We start from the raw sequence: 23,962 nt of genomic DNA on the forward strand, positions 1-23,962 counted from the left end.
TTTCTGGTTAAAAGACATTTAAGGAGACAGAGAACTTGGTGGGGGAGGGGAAGGCAGAAGACTGGGCTCTGTGGTTTCCTTGCAGGAAATCAGTGAAATGGACAAACAGATCCCACAAGTTCTGGTTCAAGCAGAGACCCCGGGAGTAACACCGTAAAGACACAGCCCTCTGAGGGTCAGGCTCGCTGCTGGCCGTGAGGCATGGCCCACAGCCCTGCCCAGGCCCCAGGCTGGGGCTGCAGCACAAAGCCCCGCTCGGCCAGGTGGTGCCGAGAGGCTCTGGGGGTGCGCTGGGGATGGTGGTCACTCCTGGACAAAACTGGACACAAAAACATGTGTTTACAAAGAGCAGAGCCCCACCCGCCAGTTTCTGTGGCAGGAAGAGGACCCACAGGAGAGAAGGGCCGGCGGGCGGGCGTGGGGCTGGCACTCACCGGATGGCCTTCAGGCTGCGCTCGATGGCCTCTGGCGGGATAAGGCTGCTGGCTGCGTAGTGGATCTTGTGGGGCAGGCAGAAGCTCACCTCCAGCCAGCTGTTGACGTGGAGCCGCACCACACCAGACGTGCACAAGCTGCAGAGAGAGGGCCCCCAGCCTTGCACACGCGACCAACCTTGCATACCCACCTGAGGGCACCTCCGCCCAGCCCACAAGTACACTGCAGGGAGGCTTCCCGGACAAGAAAGCATCCTACCCCATACCTCAGTAGGGTTAAGAGAAGAAAATGATGTATTAGGAACACACACAAAAGTTGCCTTTCTGGCCAGCCTTGGAATCTGCAGTCCAACCAGAGGCAAGGGATCAGGGAAGTCTCTCAGATCTCTGCCCTGGAGGCTCAACGCACCTGGGCGTCCCAGGGCTTCCTCTGCACATGGTGGGCGGCTGGGCAGGGCAGGGCCCGTCACCAAAAGGGAGAGATGAGCGGATGAGGAAGGGGGAGCAGTGGAGGGGAGGGGGAGGGAACGGTGGCAGTGCTGGCACACAGACATCCCAAGGGAGGAGCCCGCCCCTGCAGATGCCTCAGCCCTGCAGGAGCTCCACAGCCAGCAGCCACGCCAGCCCCGGCTCGGGCCTTTGGCACCTGTCTCCCCAGCCTTGCTCAGGCCAAACACAGCGACTCTGTGTCTGACTCTAAAGTGCACACCTGCTCCACTCTGGCCCCCTCAGTCCGCCCTCCCTACGCAGACCCCCAGGGGTCCCACCTCAGCAGTCCCAGCTAAGACCCCAAAGTGCCAGAGCCCTGTGGGGCCTGCCCACTCTTGCCGACCCTGTGTCCTCCCACTGGAGAGTCCAGCGGGACAGGCCGCCCTGCTGCTCTGCAAGCTCGTGGACTTGCCCTGGCCACACGCTCTCCCTCGGGCACCAGGGCTCCTCCCTGCCTACAGGTCTTAACTCAAGGCCCACCTTCTCAGTTGGGGGAGCCCCAAGCCGGCCCTGGCCCCGGCCCTGCGGGCGGCTCCGAGTTCCCATCTGTCCTGCGCACGGGACAGCAGCAGGCCCTCCTGTCCACGGTCAATGCTGTTTCGCAACCAGAATTCACAAGATGCGGTGCTTACCGCACGGCCAGCAACAGGCAGGGACACTGAGAGCACTTCCCGCCTGGAGGGAGGAGAAGGCCTGAGAATGAGACCCTCTGGGCCGCCATCTCTCAGGAACAAAGCTGAGGCCCTGACCCGGCCCAGAGAAGGAGCAAACAGAGGAGGGCGTGGGGCCTGTGCCCACTGCCCGGCCCCCTTCCGGCCACGCTCCAGCCTGCGCTGCTGGCACTCAGGCCTTGGGGCTCTCAGGCACAGACTCAGGCGTCTGGGTGCTAGGGGCAGCCGTGGCCCCCACCCCGCATCCACAGGCTGTTCTTACAGTCCCCACAGCCCTGCCCAGAGAGCTGTGCGGAATCCACGGGCAGCAGTTTCAAATGTAAAAATCAATCCTTGTTGTCTCCAGTAGGGAACGGGCACCAGGGAGAGGAACCACGGGAAGAACACGGAGCACGCCTGTGACCTCAGCTGCCCCCAGGACTCCTGCCAGCCCCAGCGTTGCTCCCTCCTGTGCTGCGGCCGGGGCACCTGGAGGACCAGGCCCTCTCCTGGGGCTTCCCTGTCCCCAGCCGTCCTCCTTGAAGGATGAGAGAGGGTCTCAGGCCCCCAGCTGCAGGGGGGCCACAAGCTGTGGCTGAGTTCACGTCACACCTGCTCAGAAAGGCAGTGGACTCAGAACCAAAGTCTTCCTATCTCTGAGCTCCCCTCTAGGACATGGCACAAGGTAGCTGCTGCAACACCAGAGTCACAGGAAACACTGAGATTCCTCTTTTCAAATGTAGCCAAGTGGGCTCCTCCAGGAGCCCAGCGATGCCGTGTGCAAGCTGCTGAGCCACCGGGCGCAGGAGGAGGCCCCAGGCACTGGTGCAGGCTCTTGGTGCACAATTTACAGTCTGCATCTGGGGGATCCCACTCAGCCGTGCCAGGAAAGACACAGGGAATTGTAAACAAACTATGTGAACACAAGAAGCCGGAGAGAGTGGTGAGAAAAGGGACGCGGAGGGGGGGCAGGGGCAGGTGTGGCCTGGGGCCTCATGGGGATCAGCAGAGGTGCCAATCTGGTACCAGGCAGACAAGCGGTCAAGGCCTGTGCAGCATCCTGGGGTCCCAGTCGATGGGGTCACAAAGAGTTGGACAGGACCGCGCGACTGAGCACTGGCAGGGTAGAGGGTGGGCCCGAAAAGGGTCCTGAGCAGCTCGTCCTTGTATCCTCAGGGCAGCTAACGGTTTGGTGGGGACACTGAGGAAAACACTGTGCCCGTGTGAGGCTTATCTGGCCCCTCACACGGATAAGGCCACGCCACACACTGGACTGCAGCTCTGAGACCCCGCCCCGCCTGCGACATGAGATAGATGCCCCCCCAGAGCCCGAGACCCAAGGAGATCACACTGGCCTTTCAACAAGCTCTTATCTTTCACATCCCAGACGCCACAGGATGCAAGCTCATCCCCCACCTCACATCTCAGCATCCGAATTTCAGTCCCTAACCTAACGTCCTCCTGTGGGCTTGTACCAATCACCCTTCTCCCTGCCCAGACCAGAGACCTCTGAAGCCAGCCCTGCACCCTCTGGTCCCAAACACAACACACAGAGGGACAACACTGCACATGACCCAAGAGGACTAGGTGGGCTCCTAAAAGCCAACACTGAACTTTCCAACACAGGTGCACTTTGTGGAAAGGACTGAAATTCCTAGGATATTCGTGGGCAAGTCTATGGGCCCAGCCCTGCCCTGGACAGGCAGCGATGAGCAGGGCAGAGTCCCCAGCACCCCCAGCATTGCCCATAGGCCAGGAACTGCTTGGCAAACACTTCTTCAAGCCCCACCACGGGATCCACATGCTGAGCACAGACGGCCAGGGGCCATCCCCAACCGCGGCGGATGCTGTCGCTGAAGTCACCAAGCTACACGGGGAGACATAGGTGCTGGGCAAGCAGTGGTGGGCTCCGCGGCTCACAGCAGCAGAGGTCCTGGCGCACAGGGCCTCAAGGCCACACCACACGCCGGACTGCAGTCAGAGCACTCGATCCAGAACGCCCCTGTGCAAAGTCCCGGCCCAGCCTCAAACCTCCACCAGACCTCAGCTTCAGGCCTCTTGCTTCTGCTCTGAGAAAGCCCTTCCCGGGGCCTGCCGGCGAGCTTCCACCGAGAAAGGTCTGCATGCTCCCTACCACCTGCCTTCCTGCCCCTTGGTGCAGCCCACCCTGCAGGAGCAGGGTGGGCCAGTCCAGACCCTCACAGCGTTCCCGCTGGGTCAGAGCTGCTGTTGTCAACAGGCAGGGGACAGGGGAGGACACGGATGGCCTGGCATTCCAAGGGGAGAAGCACTGGGCGGGACCCAAGACTCAAGAGTGGGGCCTGGAAACAGGGTGGGGGTCGTCTGGGTTCAGGACGGAGGCAAAGGGCTGAATGGGGGACCCAGGAGCTGCTCTTGCTGAAGTGCTGACTCCTGTCCTTGGAACTGCTGCCACTAGAGGGCGCCAGGCTGCCCCAGCTCCGGGCTCGGCCCGTCCAGCAGACCGCAAAAGCAGCGGTCAACTCTCAAGGGCCCGGTTCCCTTCAGCATCCCAACACAGTTCAAGCCTAAGAATTCACAGCTCATTGTTTGCTCAGAAACATACAGTCTGGCTCTGGATTGCTTTTTACTATAAGCCCACACTGGCCTGGATCTACCGTGCAGTTTCAAGGGACGCTGCTCTGATGTCCTCTGATACCCAGAGCTCATCGAAATAGACACGGAAACAGCAGCCACACCGTGCATCCCCAAGGACAGCTCTCCCTCCCACCTAAAGGCACCTGCGCCCCCAGGAGGAAACAGGGCCAGAGCAGAGCGTTCACAGAGAAGGGAACAGGGGTGCACCACAGGTGAAGACATGCACACCTGCGTTCATATCGGCTGAGCTGGGACACCATCCGCCACGCATCGTGGTCGGCAGAACCAAAAAACTCACAAGACCCTGTGTGCCAAATTCAGCTGCTGCTGACAGGTGGGCAGACGCAGCCACAGAGGGCAGTACCTCCATGACATAAATATCTGGCTGAGTAGCCACTTAGGCATTTCTCTCAGGGATGCACGGCCACCCGCAAAAAACACACACACGGCTAAGCTGCATGTCCTTCAGCAGCAAAAGCTGGAGCCCATGAAGCCCCAAGGAGGCGGCAGGCAGCTGGGCAGCAGAGAAGGCAGTCCTTATTTACCAACAGACAGATGTCTGAGTTGCACACGGAGGTGAGAGGTGCAGGGCAGCCGCACAGGCGGTATGCGCCGGGCTCACCCTCCCGTGCTCCGTGCCGTGACGGGCACACAGCATGGAGCCACCTGTCACGTCCTGCCACCGGCACAGGACCTGGCAAGGGTCTCAGGGGAAAGCAGCTCAGTGCTCTGACTTTCAGACCTGACAGAGACGGGGACCTCCTCAAAGTCTTAAGCTAAATTAAAAAGGGCAATTACCAAAACATTATAGTGATTATCACTGCACATGGGATTACAGACGGTTTTCTTTATACTTCCGTATGTCTATAATAAATACATAATATTGGTGAAATCAGAAAAAAAATTAACATTAAAAAAAGGAGGGGGGAACTCTCTGGCAGCCCAGTGGTTAGGACTCCACGCTCCCACTGCAGGGGGCCCGGGTTCAATCCCTGGTGGGGAGTTAAGCCATCACAAGCCCCACCGTGGGGCAAAAAAAGAGGAGAATTCATGGGGAAAGGAAACTTACATGGAAAAGGGAAAGGATGTGGACAAACCACCATCTCCGAGGGTGCGCTGGCCACAGCTCTCAGGCCAAGCCCGCCTCCAGCAGGGAACACGGTCTCCTGGATGGAGGAGGCCGGGGGGCAGGGAGGGCGTAGGGCAGGGAAGCTGGCGGCAAGGGGAGGTGAGGGGGGAGTGCCCCTCACACCCCCTATCCAGCAACACGCAGGTCCCCCAGCCCCAAGAGGCCCCAGGTGAGCCCGCTGGCCAGGTGCAGAACAGAAGCTGCCAGCCAGCGGCACTCAGGCAGACGGCCCCTGACCCCCACTCCCCACCTAGGACTGGGGTCCCGCAGACCCAGGGCCAGGGAACAGTGGTCAAAGCCCCATGGACACACTTTACAAAGAAGAAGAGTGCCTTGCTTGTCCACACGTAAGAGCTGGTGCTGAGCTGGGGTTCCCGCCACGTCTCCACTGCCTGCTGCCCCACACACTCAGTGCCCCAAGTCCCCAAGACCCTAGAGCTAGTGGTGGGGAGCAGGGCCAACCCAGCCCGAGACCCCGAGCCTCAGTCTCCTCCTGGGTGCGGGGGCCACAGTGACCTCGCCTGAAGAAGGCGGGCCTGGAGCGCGGTATGCGCTGTGCTGTCAGCGTCACCCTGCCTTCTAGGCCCACACACAGCTTTTTTCAGGTCCATTTTCTAGTCAGAGCAAGGTCTGGAGGTGCCGTCCCAGTCAGGCACCTTCCCGCCCTCCCTCCCATCTCAGGCAGAGCAGGGAAACGGCACCCGCCTTGCGGAGGCCCTGGGCAGCAGGCCACTCGTCTTACCTGTCGTAAGCGTCCTTGAGGTCCCTGGCCAGCTTGCACTTGGGCAGGATGTGATGGAATGGGGACTGAGGCCCGTCATTTGCTGCAAGAATTGCAACACAGGGGACTCAGAGCCTGCATAGCACAGAGCTCACACAGGCCAGATGGCAAGTTTAGGCTAAGAAGAACTTTAAGTGACTGTTTCCCCTGTAGCTCAGTCAGTAAAGACTCTGCCTGCAGTGCAGGAGACCCAGGTTCGATCCCTGCGTTGGGAAGATCCCCTGGAGAAGGAAATGGCAACCCACTCTAGTATCCTTGCCTGGAAAATCTCATGGACAGAGGAGCCTGCTGGGCTGCAGTCCATGGGGTCACAGAGTCAGGCAAGACTGAGCGACTAACACTTAACACACCAAACATCAGGACGTCGCCTGCTAGTCCACTCCACCGTCTGCATACAGTGTCTGGATTTCCCCTGACTGCTGGCCCCACCTGACTCTGCAGGTACGGGCCTCATGTAACATCTAATAAAAAATATATGTACTTACAGTGAACTTTTAAAAACTCTGGTGAAAAAGTCACAAACTCTAAAGAATGTTTTTAAAAGATAAAACTTTTGGATTATTATTATTAATAGTACATAACTGGGGAAAATAAATACATACACATTTGGACAACTGTCAAACATCAAAAACAAACTTTTCCAAGTGGCACATTCACGTGTACTTTTACTTATAGCTAAAATTAGCCCAAGTTCACTGGCAAATGTAGTCCTGGTTTTCTCTTCTGCTATGGAGATGCTGACCTGAGAAGACAGAGGTGCAAAGCCTGTGACAGAGGTGGGCATCTCTCAGCTCTGAAATGCTGACAGTGCACCAAAGCCTCAAGCGGATCTATCAGCAGATATTAGTTTTAACAACTGGTCAGCTGACAGCTCAATTGGGCTCCCTGTCAATTCTGCTGAAAGCAAAGAAGTGGCCTCCTTCCAGCTCGACGCTGCCCTTCTGCATGCCCCCCACCCCAGGGAGACTGCCCAGCAGGACCAGGGTGGTATCTGACCTGCGCGAAGAGCCATCATTCGGGGGTTTGGGGGGAGGGGGGCATTTTGGGCTGGGGACCCACTCCCAGAGCATCAGTTCGGGAGCCTGGGTCTCGCTGTGACCTTCAAGGGTCTTGCTGTGCGCCCAGGGCATGCTCAGTCCAGCACAGAGCCCACCAGCTTCCACATCAAGGCCTAAGGGCCCCGGCCTGGAGAAGCCGCCAGCGCGCTCACCGTCAGCCATGGCGGACACCTCGTCCTGCAGCGCCAGGATCAGCTTGGCCTCCCGCGTGAGGTACTGGCAGCGGCGCTCCTCGTGCTGTAGCACGGTGGCGATGCGGCGGGAGAGAGTGTGCAGACAGCTGATCACCGACGGGTCCGCGTGGGCCTGCAGGGCACCCAGGAGGACACGCAGCATCGCTGAGACCGTGAAAGAGCCCTCTCTGGGTGTCCTGTCCCGGGTCCCCTCGAGGGCCTCTCCCAGCAATGCCGGTCTGCTCACGTTCCACGGTGGGCATGGAGCTGCTGCCCGCACGGCAGCACAGACAGCCCTGTGGCGTCCCCAGTGGGGAGGGACAGGCATGCAGGCGCTTCTAACAAGTGAGAGAGGGTCCCGTACTCAGGGCCCCAGGCCAGCGTGTCCAGGGAGGCGGGGGATGTTCAGCAATGCACTCCAGGCCTGGCAGGGGCAGCCCAGTGACACAGTGGAAGGCCCAGACCCCGCCACCACGTGCAGGGGGACCCAAGGTCACAGGCTCCCGTCTGAGGAAGAACAAGGGCCCCTCCCTCACCCATCAGCCCACAGGTCAAGCGCTCAGAGTGAGCCTAGGGAGAGCAGAGCCCCCGGGGTGTCTACGGTCTCCAGGGAGTGGCTGTGCGCTGGTCTGCAAAGGACCAGCTGTGTGAGAGCTCGGTCACAGTCACACAAGTAACAACAGGGACGGAGCGTAAGGCACAGCATTAGGCCCACTGCGCAGTGAAGACCTCTGTCCTCAGAGGAAGCGCTCTTCCTGAGAGCTGGCCAACAGGTCAGCAGGCACCAGGCCCCCGCACATCCCTCTGCACCCCTCTGCTAATTCTGGCACCTATCGGGGGCCACAGCCAGGCCAGGCCTGTGCACCCGCCCAGGCCAAAGGTGGGGCAGGCAGCTGTGAGGTCTGTGAAGATGCTCCCAGAGCTGATAACCGCCCGCCATGACTCAGCGCCCCAGGAGCCGACAGGGAGGCTGAGTCATCTCGGGGTGGAGGTGGGAGGAGGGGGACAAGTGGTGGCCCCGATTAGAGCCTCCACTTGGCCTCCCCTCCTGTTTATCTGCAGGCACGGCCCTCAGCAAAGGTCCACAGCCAGGCTCCTGGGCCAAACCTTGACCTAGACAAAGTAAACACCTTCATCACCTGGAGCTGGAGACACTCTAGCTCCTAGCAGATCCACATTCACAAGCAGAACTCACCCGTGGCAGCACACCTGTGCGGGGAGGGAAGGGCTGAGGGCTAGGTCCACACCGCGACCCCCTGCAGACTGCAGCCCTCCCCACATCCAGGAGGGCCCCTCAAGGGTCCCCGGAAGGTCATGGGATAGAAGGTCTGGGTTAAGTGTGTACACAAGTACCTCAAATCAAAATATTTTGCCTTAGGTTTTAGAAAAATATGTGTAAAAGTCCTCCTCCCAGCAAAGCAGAGAGAGGAAAGTGACCTGGGCACATGGTTACTCCCTGACCCCCCAGCACACACCTACTGGCTGGGGCAAGACAGTGCCTCAAGTCGGGTGCCCAGGGCCGCTCACTCACACCTCTGGACGAGGCCCACACGTACGAGTGTGCCTAGGTGTCCCAACTGGCTGCAAGGCCGGGCCTGGTTCCAGGTGTCTGGAGAGCCCCGGCAACATGGGGTACACCAAGAAGGTGACCACCGAGGAGGCGCTGGCCCCGTGTGGAGCGCTGAGAAACACGCCCTCCCTGTAGACATGATGTGAAGCAGCATGACGCACAGGGCATCGCCGGTGAGACTGTCTCACCCCTGGAACTCCCACCAAACACAGCCAGGCCCTCAGAGCAGATGTCCAGTTGGCAGGAGACACAGAGACTGTCTGCACAGAAGCGGGCCTGACTGTGGATCTGTCCACAGGGTAAAGGAGAGAGAGCTCTAGATGGAGAGGAGGGGAGCGTTAGAGGCTGGGCACACAACCCCCCGCGCTTTTGTGGGCTGGCTTCTGGTTTTCACTCCAGTTCAGACAGGCCAACGGGAAAAAACGCTGCGATGACTGGGACATGTTTCCACAAACCAGACACTAGCTGTTCTGTCAGGTATGGTGTACAACAGCTGTTCCCTCTCAGAGACACTTCCTGAAGTATGTAGGGGTGAGCATACAGGCGCTCTGAGACCTGTCCTCCTCAGTCGAGCAACAGGGTCGGGCAGAGGAGCCAGGGGCAGAGGCAGCAGCCGTGGGACCTGAGACAGGGGCACAAGGGTCATCAGTCTAATGTCGCGAGCCCAGGGCATGCTAAAAACTTCAAAGCAAAAAGAGTGTACATTTTTGTATGACTACAGAAAAGAGGAAATGAAACCTGTCCACTCTTTACCTTATGTTCAATCCCTCCCACTGCTCACATCACGGCCTCTCTACTCTGAACTCCTACGCTACCGTTTCCTGCAGCTTTAACCTGGGAGGGACCCACCTGCTCGCTCCAGGGTCTGGCCTCACCCCCACTCTCACCTGCAGTGGCCACAGAACACGCCAGTGTATAAACCCCCACCCTGTCTAACTGTTCTCCGACCACTGGACAGCAGGATTATCTCCAGCCTGCTTATTATAAAAATCCCCATACACTTTAAAATCTGCCTTTTTCCCTGACTGCCGCGCCCAGGGGAGTCACACACTCAGCTATCACATGCCGATGCTCCCAGAGAGGAGGGCCTGCCTGCAACGTCCAGGGTGGAGCCGCAGCAGCTCCTCACACCCCCACCCGTCAGGGGCTATCAGAGTTGACGGGTAGACAGCACTGGTCTGGTTTTGGTTTGTCTTTAACTTCCCTGAATTCTCTCTGGGGATGTTTGCATTATATAATGATATAAATAATAAAAAGACACTGAACGAGCACACGCTGCCCAAGTGCACGAAGCAGAAAGCAACACTCCCCTCTGGGCACCTCCAGCCCCACAGTCACCAGCAGAGACCACTGTGTCTAACTGGCAGCTCTCCACTGATCAGCAGGGGGGCAGTTTTGAGAATGCAGCTCCCTTCAGAATGGAGAAAGCTTTTCTCCAGCATTATTTTGATTCTGAGCTCTTCAGTGAGATCAAAAAAGCCTTGTGGGAAAAACACCCTGAGACTCAGAAGGCAGCTGAGGTGGGAGGTCCTCTCCTGCTGGAATCACTCCCGCCACCATGCAGGGAACAGAGCACAGTGCCTGCTCCTTGTCACCAAGATACAGTCATTCTCTCTCCGACACTTCTGTACGAAAGCCACCTGCAGCTCACGTGTGCCCAACCAGAAAGAACGACTGGACTCTCTGGTGAAATCTGGTGGTGGAGGAGTGCCACATCTAACTGAGCACAGGTCTCCTAGATTTCAAAGTTCCTTCGTAAAACCAGCCAGTCCTTACCCAGAGTGCTTCTTATGCTTATTGAGATCCCTTGTATTCTGACAGCTTTGTGCTGTGCTCAGTCGAGTCCGACTCTTTGGGACCCCATGGACTGTAGCCCACCAGGCTCCTCTGTCTATAGGATTCTCCCAGCAAGAATACCGGAGTAGGTTACCATTTCCTCCTCTAGGGGATCTTTCTGAAACAGGGATCGAACCTGGCAGGTGGTTCTTTACTACTAAGCCACCTGGGAAGCCCTTTAACAGCTTTACCGAGAAGAAATTTCCTCTAACTAGTGAAAACAAAACTTCAGACAGTGCTAGGAACTGCCTTAAGAAGTAATTAGGCTTAATTATAAAACAACCGAACGTAACAAATGTTGCTGAGAATGTAGAGAAACTGGAATCCTCGTACATGGCTGGTGGGAGTGTAAAATGGTGCAGCTGCTGTGGAAGACAGTCTGGCAGCTTCTCAAAAGGTTAAACACTGAGTCACCACGTGACCCAGCAAGTCCATTTCTAGGTATCCACCCAAGGGAAATGAAAACATGTGCTCACACAAAACTTGTACATAAATGCCCTTAATGGCATTTTTCTTACAGCCAAAAGGTGGAAACGACCCAAAAGTTCACAGCAGATAAAACAAAGTATGATCTCCATTCAACGGAATATGACTGAGCCATAAGAAGGGATAAATTTAGTACTGACATACATTACAACATGCATGATTCAATTAAAAGACTATTTAAAAAACCCTCAAGGACCTACTGTACAGCACAGGGAACTATATTCCATATCTTATAATAATCTGTAATGGAAAAGAATCTGAAAAAGAATATATGTATATGTCAATCACTTTGCCGTACACCTGAAACATTATACATCAACCACACTTCAATTTTTAAAAAAACATTACGAAAAACTGGATGAGTCTAAAACCATTACATTAAGTGACAGAAGTTAGACACCAAAGGTTACATATTGTAGGATCCGTTTTACATGAAACATACAGAACAGGTAAATCCACAGAAAGAGAAAGCAGACTGGTAGTTCCCGGGGCTGGGGGAGGAGAGCGCATTCAGAATAACTGATGTCCTTTTGGGACAATGAAAACAGGGTGGCAGTGACGGTCACACAACCTGTTACCAGATGCCACCAAAACTACACTGTAAAATGGTTAAGATGATACGTTTATGCATACTTTACTTAAAAAGAGGGGAACAACGAAGTTAGACTCTTCCAGCACCAGGAGGGGCCAGTACTGTGCCCAGAGCCGGCTGTGTTGAGTCAATGAGGCAGTCACCAGAAATGAGTCACTGCCCCTCCACCCCTCCCCAGCCCCTCCCAACCCCTCCTCCTCAACACCTCCTCTCCCCCCCTCCCGCCCCTGTGACCCCCCCCCCCCCGCCCCCGTCCTCCCTGATCTGCTCTCCAGTCATTTACACTCACCCTCAGTGCAAACACCACATTGAAAAGAATCATGGTGGGAGCCTCCCTCTTTGGGGACGGGTCGGTTTTGGAGACCTGTGAAAGGGGCACAGTTCTGTGAGTGAGAGCCACCACCTGCCAGGACAAGCGCTTGGAGCGATCCCAACACAGGCAGGACGATGCTCCAGAGTACTTGGAACCAGAGGAGAACTGAGCCCGAGGCCTCTGAGAGGCACCCAGAGTCTGCACAGGCAAGTGCACGCTGCACGGACAGACGGTCATGGTGGAGAAAGGAGCAGAAAAGTGCTGTGACCCAAACGGACGAGACTGCCCTGTCACCTCGAGTGAGCTGGCTGCCCAGAGGAGAGACGGCAGGGGCCACTGGGGCACCCAGCCTGCCCAGGGCCCAAGCACCCAGCTGCTAACAAGCGTCGCCAGCAGAGGGCAAAGGGATCCCTGGGCCACCCGTCAGGCCTGTCTCCGGCCCTGGGCCTCCAGTTCTGCGGGCAGGATGGTGAGGGGCTGCCGAAGGCCCCCACCCCACCCACACGCCACCAGGATGGCGGAGCCAGTGTGGACAGGGTGGGTGCCCCAGGGGCCATGTCCCCACCGTGTCCGGCAGTCTCAGAAGCTCTCCTCCAGACAAGAACACCGGAGGACCACAGCCCAGGCCCTCACAGGATTTCTGGATCGTGTGTGTGTCGCATCAAACCCTTCAGAACCCCAGGGACACTGGCGTTGCTTCCGCCTGCATGCAGAGGACTGACTGGCAGTTCCGGTGTGCAAATCCCCTCGGGCATCGGTGCATCCAGTCTCCACGGAGAACACACAGAGTGGGCTCAGCACAACAGTGAGCGCTAAACTGATGATGATATTGGGTAGGATGTCACTTAATGAGCAAGAAGAAATGCTTGCACTGCTTTATATAAAGCTCAAGGGTCTGACACACACTGCTGACCTCCCTCTCTTGGCCTCCCCCCAAAACAGACATGGTATACACAAAGGGGAAGGCCACGGTCCAGAGAGACTCCAGACGCAGACAGCAAAAGCTCCGGGCAAGGACTCAGGGCCTACGAGGAGGTGCAAGTGGGCAAGCACCTGACGGCTCTGCCCTCCACAGCCCCAAAGGCCACGGAGCCAGGGGCCCGCACCTGCCCAGGAGCCCGTACCTGGCCCAGCGTGTGCTGCAGGAGCGTCGGGTGCCCAACAAACCGCACGTTATCGATCTTCAGTTCAAACTTCTGGCCACACATTTCAGACTTGGTTGCCAAAATTGTTGCCAGAATGACATCTGAAAACCTTAAAATTTAAAAAGAAAGTGGAGTGGAAAAGAGTTAACTGAGAGCCACAGAAGAAGGCCCACTGCCCTGGCGGGGGGGCAGCTCCGCCTACCGGGAAGCTTCCACCGACAGCTGCCCTTCGGAAGCAGCCCCCAGGGTCAGGGACAAAAGTCACCAGAGCTACAACGCAAAGGTGCAAGCGGTCCCGCAGGGCACGTGCTGCCACCCTGGCCCCCGCCCAGGCAGGAGGAGAGAGGCGTCTGCCCTCAGGAAGCCTGCGGGCGCTGGCACGGCCCTGAGGAACCTCGTTAAGGCTCGGAGGCTGGGGGGGCCCCCTTCACGGGCCCAGGGGTTTGGGGTGCCCCCCGAGCCCCCAGACGCCAGCCCCTCGGTGCTGACTGAGGCCCAAGGGGATGCAGGCACTGGAGCCTGTGAACTGCTCTCATCCCAGGGCAGCTCCCGGGTCTCCCGCACCCTGCACACGTCACCCTGCAGCTTTTATTCGGGAAAAAACATTTCAGACGCACGAAACACACAGATCCACTGACGGCGAGGATGCAGGGACAGACAGAGACGGAGGCCGCGGAAGAGAAAGGGCTGGTGAGAGCTGGCTGTGGGCCCAGCAGGACAGCCCCTTCCCTCCAGCCCGGGGCGTCGGGGTTGGGGCGTCACCACAAGGAGGGGAGTGCAGGGCAGCGTTGTCTCCGAGCCCAGGCCCGGGGCCTCCGCTCTGCAGACAGACGCCCCATGTCAAACCTGGAGCCAGAGGGCAGCAAGCCCTGTGCTCACCCCGCCACCGGGGAAAAGCCACTCCATCATCCAGGAGGGAGGACAGGCTGTGTGGGGAGGGCTCCACGGGGGCCACTGAGGACACAGGCCTCCTGAGCAGCAGGGCTGATGGCAGCACCCCGGGCCTACCCCCAGGGGCCACACTCTGGGGTGGGGCACCTGCCACGAGAACCCTCGCCCCCGGAGGAAGGAGGGCTGCACACTGTGCGCACTGCTGCTTCCACTCAGCTACGAAGCAACCGGACACCCCCGGGACTCAAGGGTCCAGGAGGGGCCGGGCCCCACTCCTCACCGCGGCAGGGCTCTCTGCCCCGTGTGGGCCGGGCTCGGGGCCCCTGCAGCAGTGGCTGCTGCATGCCCAACACCAGGACAGGTATAAAGGAGACCAGCAGCCGTGGGACTCCTGCGGAAACCGCTGAGGCCCGGGGCAGGGTCACACTGGTGTCCAGCCTTCCTCCAGGACTGACACGGCCCTCTAGGCATGCTCAGTCACCTGGGGCCCCCAAACCAACCAGACCCAGATGGTCTGTCAGCGCGGGCCGCCATGCCACTCGCAGTCAGGGCTGCAGTCGGCCCTTCCTGCACGGACACCGTCAGAGACATTCTGGGAAACATGGGGCCTGCAGCCCGGCCTCAGTTCCCACCGTGGGGCCTCCTTCCCGGGAACACTGCCCTCTGGTGAGTCAACCAGACACGGGAGATTCTAGGTCTTTCTTCAAAACGTCTCAATGGCTCACTCTGCCCGGGAAGCCGTGCCAGGGCCTAGAGACAAGAGAGGACGTGGGGTGGTGGAGCCTCACTGACACTACCGCCCCAGCAGCTGGCCCAGCACCAGGGCCTCCTGCCCTATCTGAGCAAACCCGCCACTACTCTGCCACCCCATGACTCAGGACACCACAGGAACAGATAGGAGAACACCACCCACTGCCCAGAGACTTCACTTTTTACTGTGATATCAAAAATCTCCTCCAAAACCTCTGCTCTGCCATGAAGAGCCACAGATGGGCCTGAGCCCTGGCCTCAGCCTCCCGTCCAGGAACCTGAGTCTGCCAGGCCATGGGACGGGCCCTGAGACTCAGAGGCAAGCAGCAGTGGTCTCATTCACTCACATCTATAAACCTCCAAACCCCAAGGCCACCTGAGAAGCACTCTCCCCACCTGAGCCCAGAAAGCAGAGGTCTGCAGAGGGAACCAACCACAAAGTCAGGCACTGCTTCAAGTAAAAGCCACCCCCCAACCCCCGGCAGGCACTCGGGGAGACCCCTCTGCTGTCTGGCCGCTCTGCTTGTCTGGGCAAGTCTGGCCCACACAGAAATCCATTCACCAGAGCTTAACACTACAGGTTTATAATGAGAAAAACACCTGAGTGGCTTTATACAGGAGAAGGCAATGGCACCCCACTCCAGTACTCTTGCCTGGAAAGTCCCACGGGTGGAAGAGCCTGGTGGGCTGCGGTCCATGGGGTTGCTAAGAGTCGGACACAACTGACCGACTTCACTTTCACTTTTCACTTTCATGCATTGGAGAAGGAAACGGCAACCCACTCCAGTGTTCTTGCCTGGAGAATCCCAGGGACAGGGGAGCCTGGTGGGCTGCCGTCTATGAGGTCACACAGGGTCGGACACGACTGAAGCGACTTAGCAGCAGCAGCAGGCTTTATACAGCATCTGCCAACGTAACATGCACAAAGACAGCTATGTCATGAGATGTGGGGTCAGGTGACGTAATAGTCATAAATAGCAAACTGAAACAAAAAGTGTCAATATTTGTTTGGTTTTTGGGGGGGCTGTGACATGCGGCTTGCAGGATCTTAATTCCCCAACCAAGGACTGAACCTGGGCCCCAGTGATGAAAGCATCAAGTCCTTACCACTGGACCATCAGGGAATTCTCTCAATATTTGTCTGATGTTTCCAAAATTTACAAAAATCCTTTCCCTTGTTTTGATGATGAAAGGAGTGGTAAATATTGATATATTTCAATACAATAAAATAATTGTTATAAAAACTAACATTTCTGCAATAACTTAAGAGATTAAAAAAGAAAACACATTTAGAAAGATGAACCAGAGCAGCTGGAAGTCAAACCAAGACCATCCACTCTGAGACACCGGGGAACAGGGCGTGTTCTCGGGCCAGTCCAAAAACAGAGGGCGGGACAGCTCGGAAGGGAGTGCAACTCCGCCCTCCTCATTCTTGGGGCACCCAGGTGTGCTGTGCACCTCCAGACCCGGGGGGTGCCCTGTCAGGGGCAGGAGGGCCCCCTGCACTCCTGCCTCCTAGAGAAGTACCATATAAAGCCCCCGGGGGCATTTTAGAGTGTGATGGGCACAGGACAGCATCCAAGCCCGAGTGCCACAGTGACATTCAGCCCTTGGGACAGACCTCACAGACCCCTCTGAGAGATGGAGGCGTGATGACCAAGGGTCTCTCTTGGGATGGGCAGATGGGGGAGACAAGAAACCCTGCTTCCACTTGCCGAACACCCTCCCAGGGGCACAGCGCCTGCTGGGAGGAGGGGGCATTTGAGAGTACTCAGTCCCAGAGGTCCCTGGTGCCAGCCAACCTTGTCTGGGCACTCAAGTTCAGAGTACTAGGCAAGCCGAGGTGCAGAAAGGGCAGGGACTGCAGGAAGCCTGGGTACTCGTGAGGCAGTGAGTCTGTGCACCCAGCAGTCCATCCCCAGCACCGAGGGAAACCAGGCGTCCAGAATAAGCAAGGAGAAGGCGGCAGGAACTGAGACAGGAGGGTGGAAAAGCCTTGGCCACCCTGCGGCCAGTCGCTCACCGGCTGGAGGACTCGCTCACTGCGATGGGACCAGAGCCATCAAGACCACACTGATTCTGAAACTCATTAAGAATTACAAGATCACGATTAACACAGCGCTAAGGTCTGGCAGAAGTACCACCACTTACACTAACTGCTGAGGTCAAGACTACACCACCTGCCACACAAGAAAGAACAGAAGAACAGACTCTCCCAACATGGAAGACTTACCACACAGTTCTCCCAGGAATGCTCAAATCCTCACGAGTGAACTCAGGCTGGGCAAGAAGGAGGGTCAGTTCCCAGAAGCAAGAACAAGGCCGAGGACCCAGATCAGAGCCCAGCAGCACAGGCACGTGCCAGATGCCTGAGCAGTGCTCAGTCTTTCTGCCCAAACCATGTCAAGGAGATCAGACAAGGCCCCACAGGCGAAAGCTTCACGAGAACCACACAACGCCACCAAGTATCTCAGCCTCAATTCCCAAGACCCTGTGGCCGCCACACAGCTGACCTCCCTAACAGGAAGACAGCATCTTTTCTAGACTTGACCTTCAGGCCTTAAGAGAAAACAGACGATATCCACCTTCTTCCTCAATTCCCAAGACCCTGTGCCTGCTACACAGCTGACCTCCCTAACAGGAAGACAGCATCTTTTCTAGACTTGATCTTCAGGCCTTAAGAGAAAACAGACGACATCCACCTTCTTCTCTCCCTACTTGTCGTCACAGGTAGCCACTGAGAACGTAAAATGTGGCCAGTGCAACTGAGGAACTCAGTTTCTACTTTTATTTGATTTTAGTCCATCTCAACTTAAATGGCTAGCCAGTGAGGACAACCCTTGGCAGCACAGCTCTGCACCCGCACTCCTGTGAGGCCAGCTACCACCACACTCAGAGGGGACCGTCAGGCCTGTTAACACAGCTTCAATCTGGCAAACCAACTCTGCTGGTTCCAGAAGAAAAAGCCCCTCTGAGAACGACAACCAAGGAAAACAGGGAGTGAGTGTGAGGCACATCACTGCATTGCTCTAGGGAGACATCTGAGCTGGGTGGGGGTCCCCTGTGTGCCAGGGGCAGAGCAGGAGCTTGGCAGGTCTGTAAGACAAAATACAGCCAGGCCCTGGGGCATTAACCTGCACCTCTGACGGTATGGGGGTGTGGAGCAGGGTCACCAGGTGCTACAATGTGCTAAAATCACCCACAAAGGCATTCTTACGTTCAATGAGCATCTGCAGAGACCAGCTCTCCCTAGGGAGCAAGTCTGTCTGGGATCCTGACTGACCCACAATGACTTACTCCTGTCCCCTGGTTTCCTGTCTTCATTACGCTAAATGCAGAATGAATTCCCCAGAAAATATCCTCACAGTCATTTTACTGTAAGCCTCTGAAAAGTCACGGCAGCAAATAGGTCTCGCCGGCCCTTCTCTCAGACTGTTCCAAGAGCTCTTTCTGAGTCTTCAGTGGGCTGAGCCGCACATCCGTGGAGCTTGGAGGAAGGCAGGCAGGTGGCCAGCCCTGCCCTGGACCACCTGTGACACAGGAGGGGGACAAAACGCACTCAGTGGGTGTGCAGTGCAATATGCCTTACTACGCGCCTCACAGACAAGAGGTGTTCCCAAGCGTCACTTTAAAGGACAAGACACCCACAGGCCTCGATGTCAAGCAGAATGACCCCACATCCCTGCCTCTTCCTGCTGCTTCCAAAACCCACCCCCTTCAGAGCCAGTCAGCGGTCATGCCAGAGACCCTGACACCCTCACAGAAAAGAAGAGAAAGCACACAGGCGACGGCAGGTGCCACGTCAGAGAACTGAGGGAGACGGCACTAACGCCTTACACGGCCAGGGCGTAGGGTGGGACCCACAGGTGCCTTCCCAAAGACATGATCTCACGCAGGACCGGCAGGTCACAATCTGTTCTCCTTCATCTGGGACTGTACCACCATTTCTTAAGCTTTAAAATGAATGTAAGAAGGCAGAAGTGGCCACTTCTCAAGGCTGCCACCGAGAGCACTTCCCAGAGAGACGGGGGGAGCACACCCGGAAGGAAAGGGACCTGCTTTCCTCTGGGCCCTAAGCCCAGGTCACAGCAGCACGGGCTCTCAGCCCGCCGTACCACCCAGACACGCTGTGCTGCACCCAAGCCCCCACACTCAACCTCTGGACACAAGCTTGAGGACAAAGGTCCAAGGACAGCACCAGGGTCCCCTCCTCCGTGCTCCGCTCATGGGAGATAAACATCCTGAAGGGACATGGCCCCATCTAGTCTCCAGCCTGTCCCACCAACCACACAGCCCACAGCAGGATCACAGAACCGAATCACAAAGAAAGCCAGAGATGGGTGCCACAATCCCATGTCAGTCTGCCTGAAACACCCACCAAGTGGAGAAGAGGAACGGGGCTCCTGAGGGGGGGAAATGTCTGGGTCGACAGGGGGCCGGTGCCCATGGAGCGGCTGCAGAGCCCGTACCTGGGGTCCCCATCCTGGTCTTCGGCATGCTCTCCGGTGCTGTTGACAGCGTATCTGCTACGAGGCTTACCTGAGTGAAGGCAAAAGGGGAGAAAAGCTAAGAAAACAGGAACCATCCACATATGGGAAAGCTGTGGAACCATTAAAAGTGATGGTTTCTGCTCTAGGATTAGGAGAATTAATACTGTTAAAATGGCCATACCACCCAAAGCAATCTACACAGATTAATGCAGTCTCTGTCAAATTACCCATGACATTTTTCACAGAACTAGAACAAACAATCCTAAAATTTACATGGAATCACAAGAGACTCAGAGTTGCCAACCAATCCTGAGGAGAAAGAACAGAGCTGGAAGAATAATCCTCCCAGACTTCAGACAGCACTACAAAGCTACAATAATCAAAACAGTGTGGTACTGGCACAAAGACTGCCACATGGATCACTGGAACAGAACAGAGCACCCAGAAATAAACCCACACACCTATGGTCAATTAATGTTCAACAAAGAAGGCAAGAATATACAATGGAGACAGTCTCCTCAGCCAGTGACCTTGGGAAAGCTGGACAGCCACATGCAAATGAATGAAATTAGAACACTTCCTCACACCATACACGAAAGTAAACTCAGAATGGCTTAAGGAATTAAATATAAGACATGACACCATAAAACTCCCAGAAGAGAAGATAGGGAAAGCCTTCTGACACAAATTGTAGCAATATTTCATTAGGTCAGGCTCCCAAAGGAAAAAAAGTAAAAATAAACAGAACCTTAAGCTTTTGCATAGCAAAGGAAACCACAAACAAAATGAAAAGACAACCTACAGACTGGGAGAAAATATTTAGCGATACAAATGATGTGACCAACAAGGCTTTGTTTCTGAAGTTTACGAACAGCTCATACAACTCAATATCAAAAAAAAAAACAGTAACACAACCAAAAATGGGCAGAAGATCTAAACAGACATTTCTCCAAAGAAGACATACAGATGACCAACAGCCACATGAAAAGATGTTCAACATTTCTAATTATTAGATTGGTGGTTTAGTCACTAAGTTGTGTCCGACTCTTGCAAACCCATGGATGGTAGCCCGCCAGGCTCCTCTGTGCATGGGATTTCCCAGGCAAGATTACTGGAGTGGGTTGCCATTTCCTTCTCCAGGGGATCTTCCCAACCCAGGGATCGAACCCGGGTTTCCTACAGTGCAGGCGGATTCTTTACCAACTGAGTCATCAGGGAAGCCCATTTCTCTAATTATTAGAGAAATCCAAATCAGAACTACAACTACATAGTCAGAATGGCCATCATCCAAAAGTCTACAAAGAATAAATGTTAGAGAGGGTGCAGAGAAAAGAGAATCTTCCTACATTGTTGGTAAGAATGTAAACTGGTGCAGTCACTATGAAGAACAGCATGGAGGCTCCTTAAAAAGTTAAAAACAGATCAAGAGGATATGGTACATATATACAATGGAATTTTGTTGTTGTTGTTCAGTCACTAAGTCATGTCTGACTCTTTGTGACCCCATGGACTATAGCATATCAGGATCCATGGGGTTCTCCAGGCAAGAATATTGGAGTGAGTTGCCATTTTCTTTTCCAGGGGATCTTCCTGGACCAGGGATCAAACCCATGTCTCCTGCACTGGCAGGAAGATTCTTTACCACTGAGCCACTAGGAAGTCCTACAACGGAATGCCATTTTGCAGCAACATGAGTGGACCTAGAGATTATCACATTAAGTAAAGTCAGTCAGAGAAAGAAAAATATTATATGATTATCACTTATATGTAGAATCTAAGAAATAATACAAATAAATTTATTTACAAAACAGAAACAGATTCACAGACACAGAAAACAAATATCATATATTAAAACAGAAGCCCAAAAAACAAAAACAAATATCATATATTAACACATATGTGGAATCAAGAAAAATGGTACAGATGAACCTATTTGCAGGGCAGGAATAGAGACACAGACGTAGAGAACAAACATGTGGTCACAGTGGGGAAACGGGAGGGTGAGACAAATTGGGAGCGTAGGATTGACAAATTGACTGGTAGCTGGCTAGTGGGAAGCTGCTACACAACACAAGGAGCTCAGCTCATGCTCTATGATGACCTAGATGATGGGGGTGGGGAGGAACAAGAAGGAGGGGATGTTATGTACACATAAAGCTGATCCACTTTGTTGTACTGAAGAAATTAACACAACATTATAAAGCAATTATACAGAATATCTTTTAAAAAGACAAAAAATGTTCCACAGGAAAACACAGACACTCCTTTTGTTAATAATCTTGGAGAGCAGAAGGCCTTTCTATGTAGACCAAAACTCAGAAACCACAAGAGACTGAACACTTGACTCTATAAAAATCAACACTCAAAAGGCAAACTGGCTAAGTATGTACAGCTTTGTCACAAAGGACTATTTTTTCCTAAATATATTAAAAGCTTCTTCAAACCAACAAAGAAAAAAAATTAAGCAATCCAAGAGGAAATTAAGCAAATGTTATGAGTAGGTTCTTAAGTAAAAAGGAAATCCAAATGACTATAAAAACAGGAAAACATGCTCACTCTCAGTCAGAAGGCAAAAGCCCATTAAAACTATTGCAAAAAAAAAAAAAAAAAAACTATCGCATAAAAGTTTTCTCCTATCTCACCAACAAACATAGAAAAATCTGATCTATTAAAAATACATGGCTCAACACAACAATGTAAAGCAATTTTCCTCCAAATAAATAAATTTTTTAAAATACATGACTATTAACCCCTGGATCCAAACATTTCATTTCTGGGAACTGATCATATATTCTGCGGAATAAAAAAACATACATAAAAGACATTCACACTGCTAGCAAAAGACTGGAAACAACTTAAATGTCCACCAACAGAGGATTGGATGAATAAACCATATTAAGTTCTTCCTATGATTCTGACCATAGTTTTGAATCTATATCCAAGATGTAAAGTGAAAACGAAAACAGGGCAGAAGAGTGTGAACAGTATGTTCACTTGTGCTTAGAAAATAATGTACGTATATGCTTGCATTTACATGTAAGATTCTAGAAAGATGCACAGGAAAATGGTAACAGGATCTGACCCTACAAGGGATGTGGGTGACTGGGGGTCAATGAGAGGAAAGAACCATCTTTTCATAATTTAAACCCCTCTCGGCCTTGAAAACTTTTTCCATGTTAACAAATTTAAAAATAATTTTTTAAATTAGATTAATTATAAATTGAACATCCACAATAGTGAAAAACCGCAAGTAACCTAAATGTCCATCCGCAGGGAAAGAGTATGTCCCTACCAGGCAGCTATGCGCTACACCACGAGGGAGGCGATCTGTCTGCTAGGCAGGAAAAGGCTTCAAGACAGACGGTTCAACGGGAAAAAACAGCGACTGAGAACATCCTGTGTGTGGAAGGGGGAAGAAATCCAAAGTAATGAACTATTTTTCTGTGGCTATATATTTGGTGTCTACGTTCAAGAGGAACGCTTTTCAAAATGGTAAGTGGTTAACGGGGGAGGAGCAGCAGAAGTGAGGGGAAGTGGCCAAAGAAAACTCCCATGTCCCTGCATTTCGTAACTTCATCCTAGCTGAATACATTCACATTGCGCCTTTAGGTAAAAGGCTAGAGAAACCGATGAAACGTCAGCAACAGTGATTTGACATGTTGAAACTATGAGTGATTCTTTTCCTGCTCCTTTTTACTTTTCTACACTTCCCCAGCACTCTGTGATGAGAAGGCACCGCCAGTACGGACACAACACGGTAACCGGCTTCACCGCTCACAGCGAGGGAGGCGGCGCCCGGCGCCCACTTACTCGTCTGGGACGCCGGGTGCTCCTGGCTCCTCTGGAAAGGGTACCTGAACAGCAGCTTATTGCCCCGGCTCCCCGAGCTCACCAGAATCACGCTGATGGGGCTGGTGTTGTCCCCCATCCTGCCGGGGGCCCGGGGAGGGGTCGGCCAGGGGCCTGGTGGGGACCCCCGAGGACGTCGGGTGGGGGAGGGGCCGGGACCCGGGACCCAGCGCCCTGAGGAGGACGCGCCGTGGACGGGGCTGAGGCAGCTCTGAGGCTGACGGGTCGGGGGCGAGGGGCGAGGGGCGGGTGGGGCTCTGAGGAGGAGCGGCCCGGGGGGGAGCTGAGGACCCGGGACCCAGCGCCCTGAGGAGGACCGGCGGGAGGCGGGGGCCGAGCGGAGCCAGACCCACGGAGCCCGCGGGCCGGTCCAGCACCCAACACTGCACCACCTATCGCCGCCCGAGAGGCTCGCGAGACTTCGCGACAGAATGAGGCAAACTTGCGGAAGCACCGTGTACGCAGACCGGCGACGTCTGCGCAGGCGCAAGCTGCCGTGTGCGCAGGCGCGACGCCGGCACTGGGCGTACGCGCATTCCTGCGGCGGCCCGCTTCTGACTAGGGGAGCCGGCGAGAATGCAAATAGAAAGCTGCCCGGCTTAGCCTTTTGGCTCGAGGGCTGTCTCGAAATGTGCCTTTCTTTGTTATAAAAATTATTAAAAGTACCCACGGAGTGGGGGAAAATGTTTGCAAGTCATATATTTGATGAG

The 23,962-nt window shown here is 54.8% G+C and overlaps 1 protein-coding gene across 6 annotated transcripts in view; it reads right to left on the reverse strand.

The window, feature by feature from the left end:
* NPRL3 (NPR3 like, GATOR1 complex subunit) overlaps positions 1 to 23,684 on the reverse strand; it is a 32,129-nt gene extending 8,445 nt beyond the window's left edge. The window contains exons 1-8 of one of the 6 annotated variants that reach the window (XM_061152385.1): positions 23,214 to 23,684; positions 19,383 to 19,452; positions 13,252 to 13,381; positions 12,104 to 12,178; positions 7,310 to 7,463; positions 6,061 to 6,142; positions 1,404 to 1,598; positions 435 to 572 (exon numbers count right to left, since the gene is read on the reverse strand). In XM_061152385.1, coding sequence (XP_061008368.1) covers positions 435 to 572; positions 1,404 to 1,598; positions 6,061 to 6,142; positions 7,310 to 7,463; positions 12,104 to 12,178; positions 13,252 to 13,381; positions 19,383 to 19,452; positions 23,214 to 23,331 — 962 coding nt within the window. In that variant the 5' untranslated portion in view covers positions 23,332 to 23,684. Of the gene's footprint in view, positions 1 to 434; positions 573 to 1,403; positions 1,599 to 6,060; positions 6,143 to 7,309; positions 7,464 to 7,577; positions 8,406 to 12,103; positions 12,179 to 12,692; positions 12,808 to 13,251; positions 13,382 to 18,278; positions 18,411 to 19,291; positions 19,312 to 19,382; positions 19,453 to 23,213 lie in introns of those variants that run through there. The other 5 variants (XM_061152387.1, XM_061152386.1, XM_061152388.1 and 2 more) reach the window with 5 other exon arrangements.
* Positions 23,685 to 23,962: the final 278 nt, after the last annotated feature.

Source organism: Dama dama, chromosome 10 (genome assembly GCF_033118175.1).
Source record: "Dama dama isolate Ldn47 chromosome 10, ASM3311817v1, whole genome shotgun sequence".
NCBI lineage: Eukaryota > Metazoa > Chordata > Mammalia > Artiodactyla > Cervidae > Dama > Dama dama.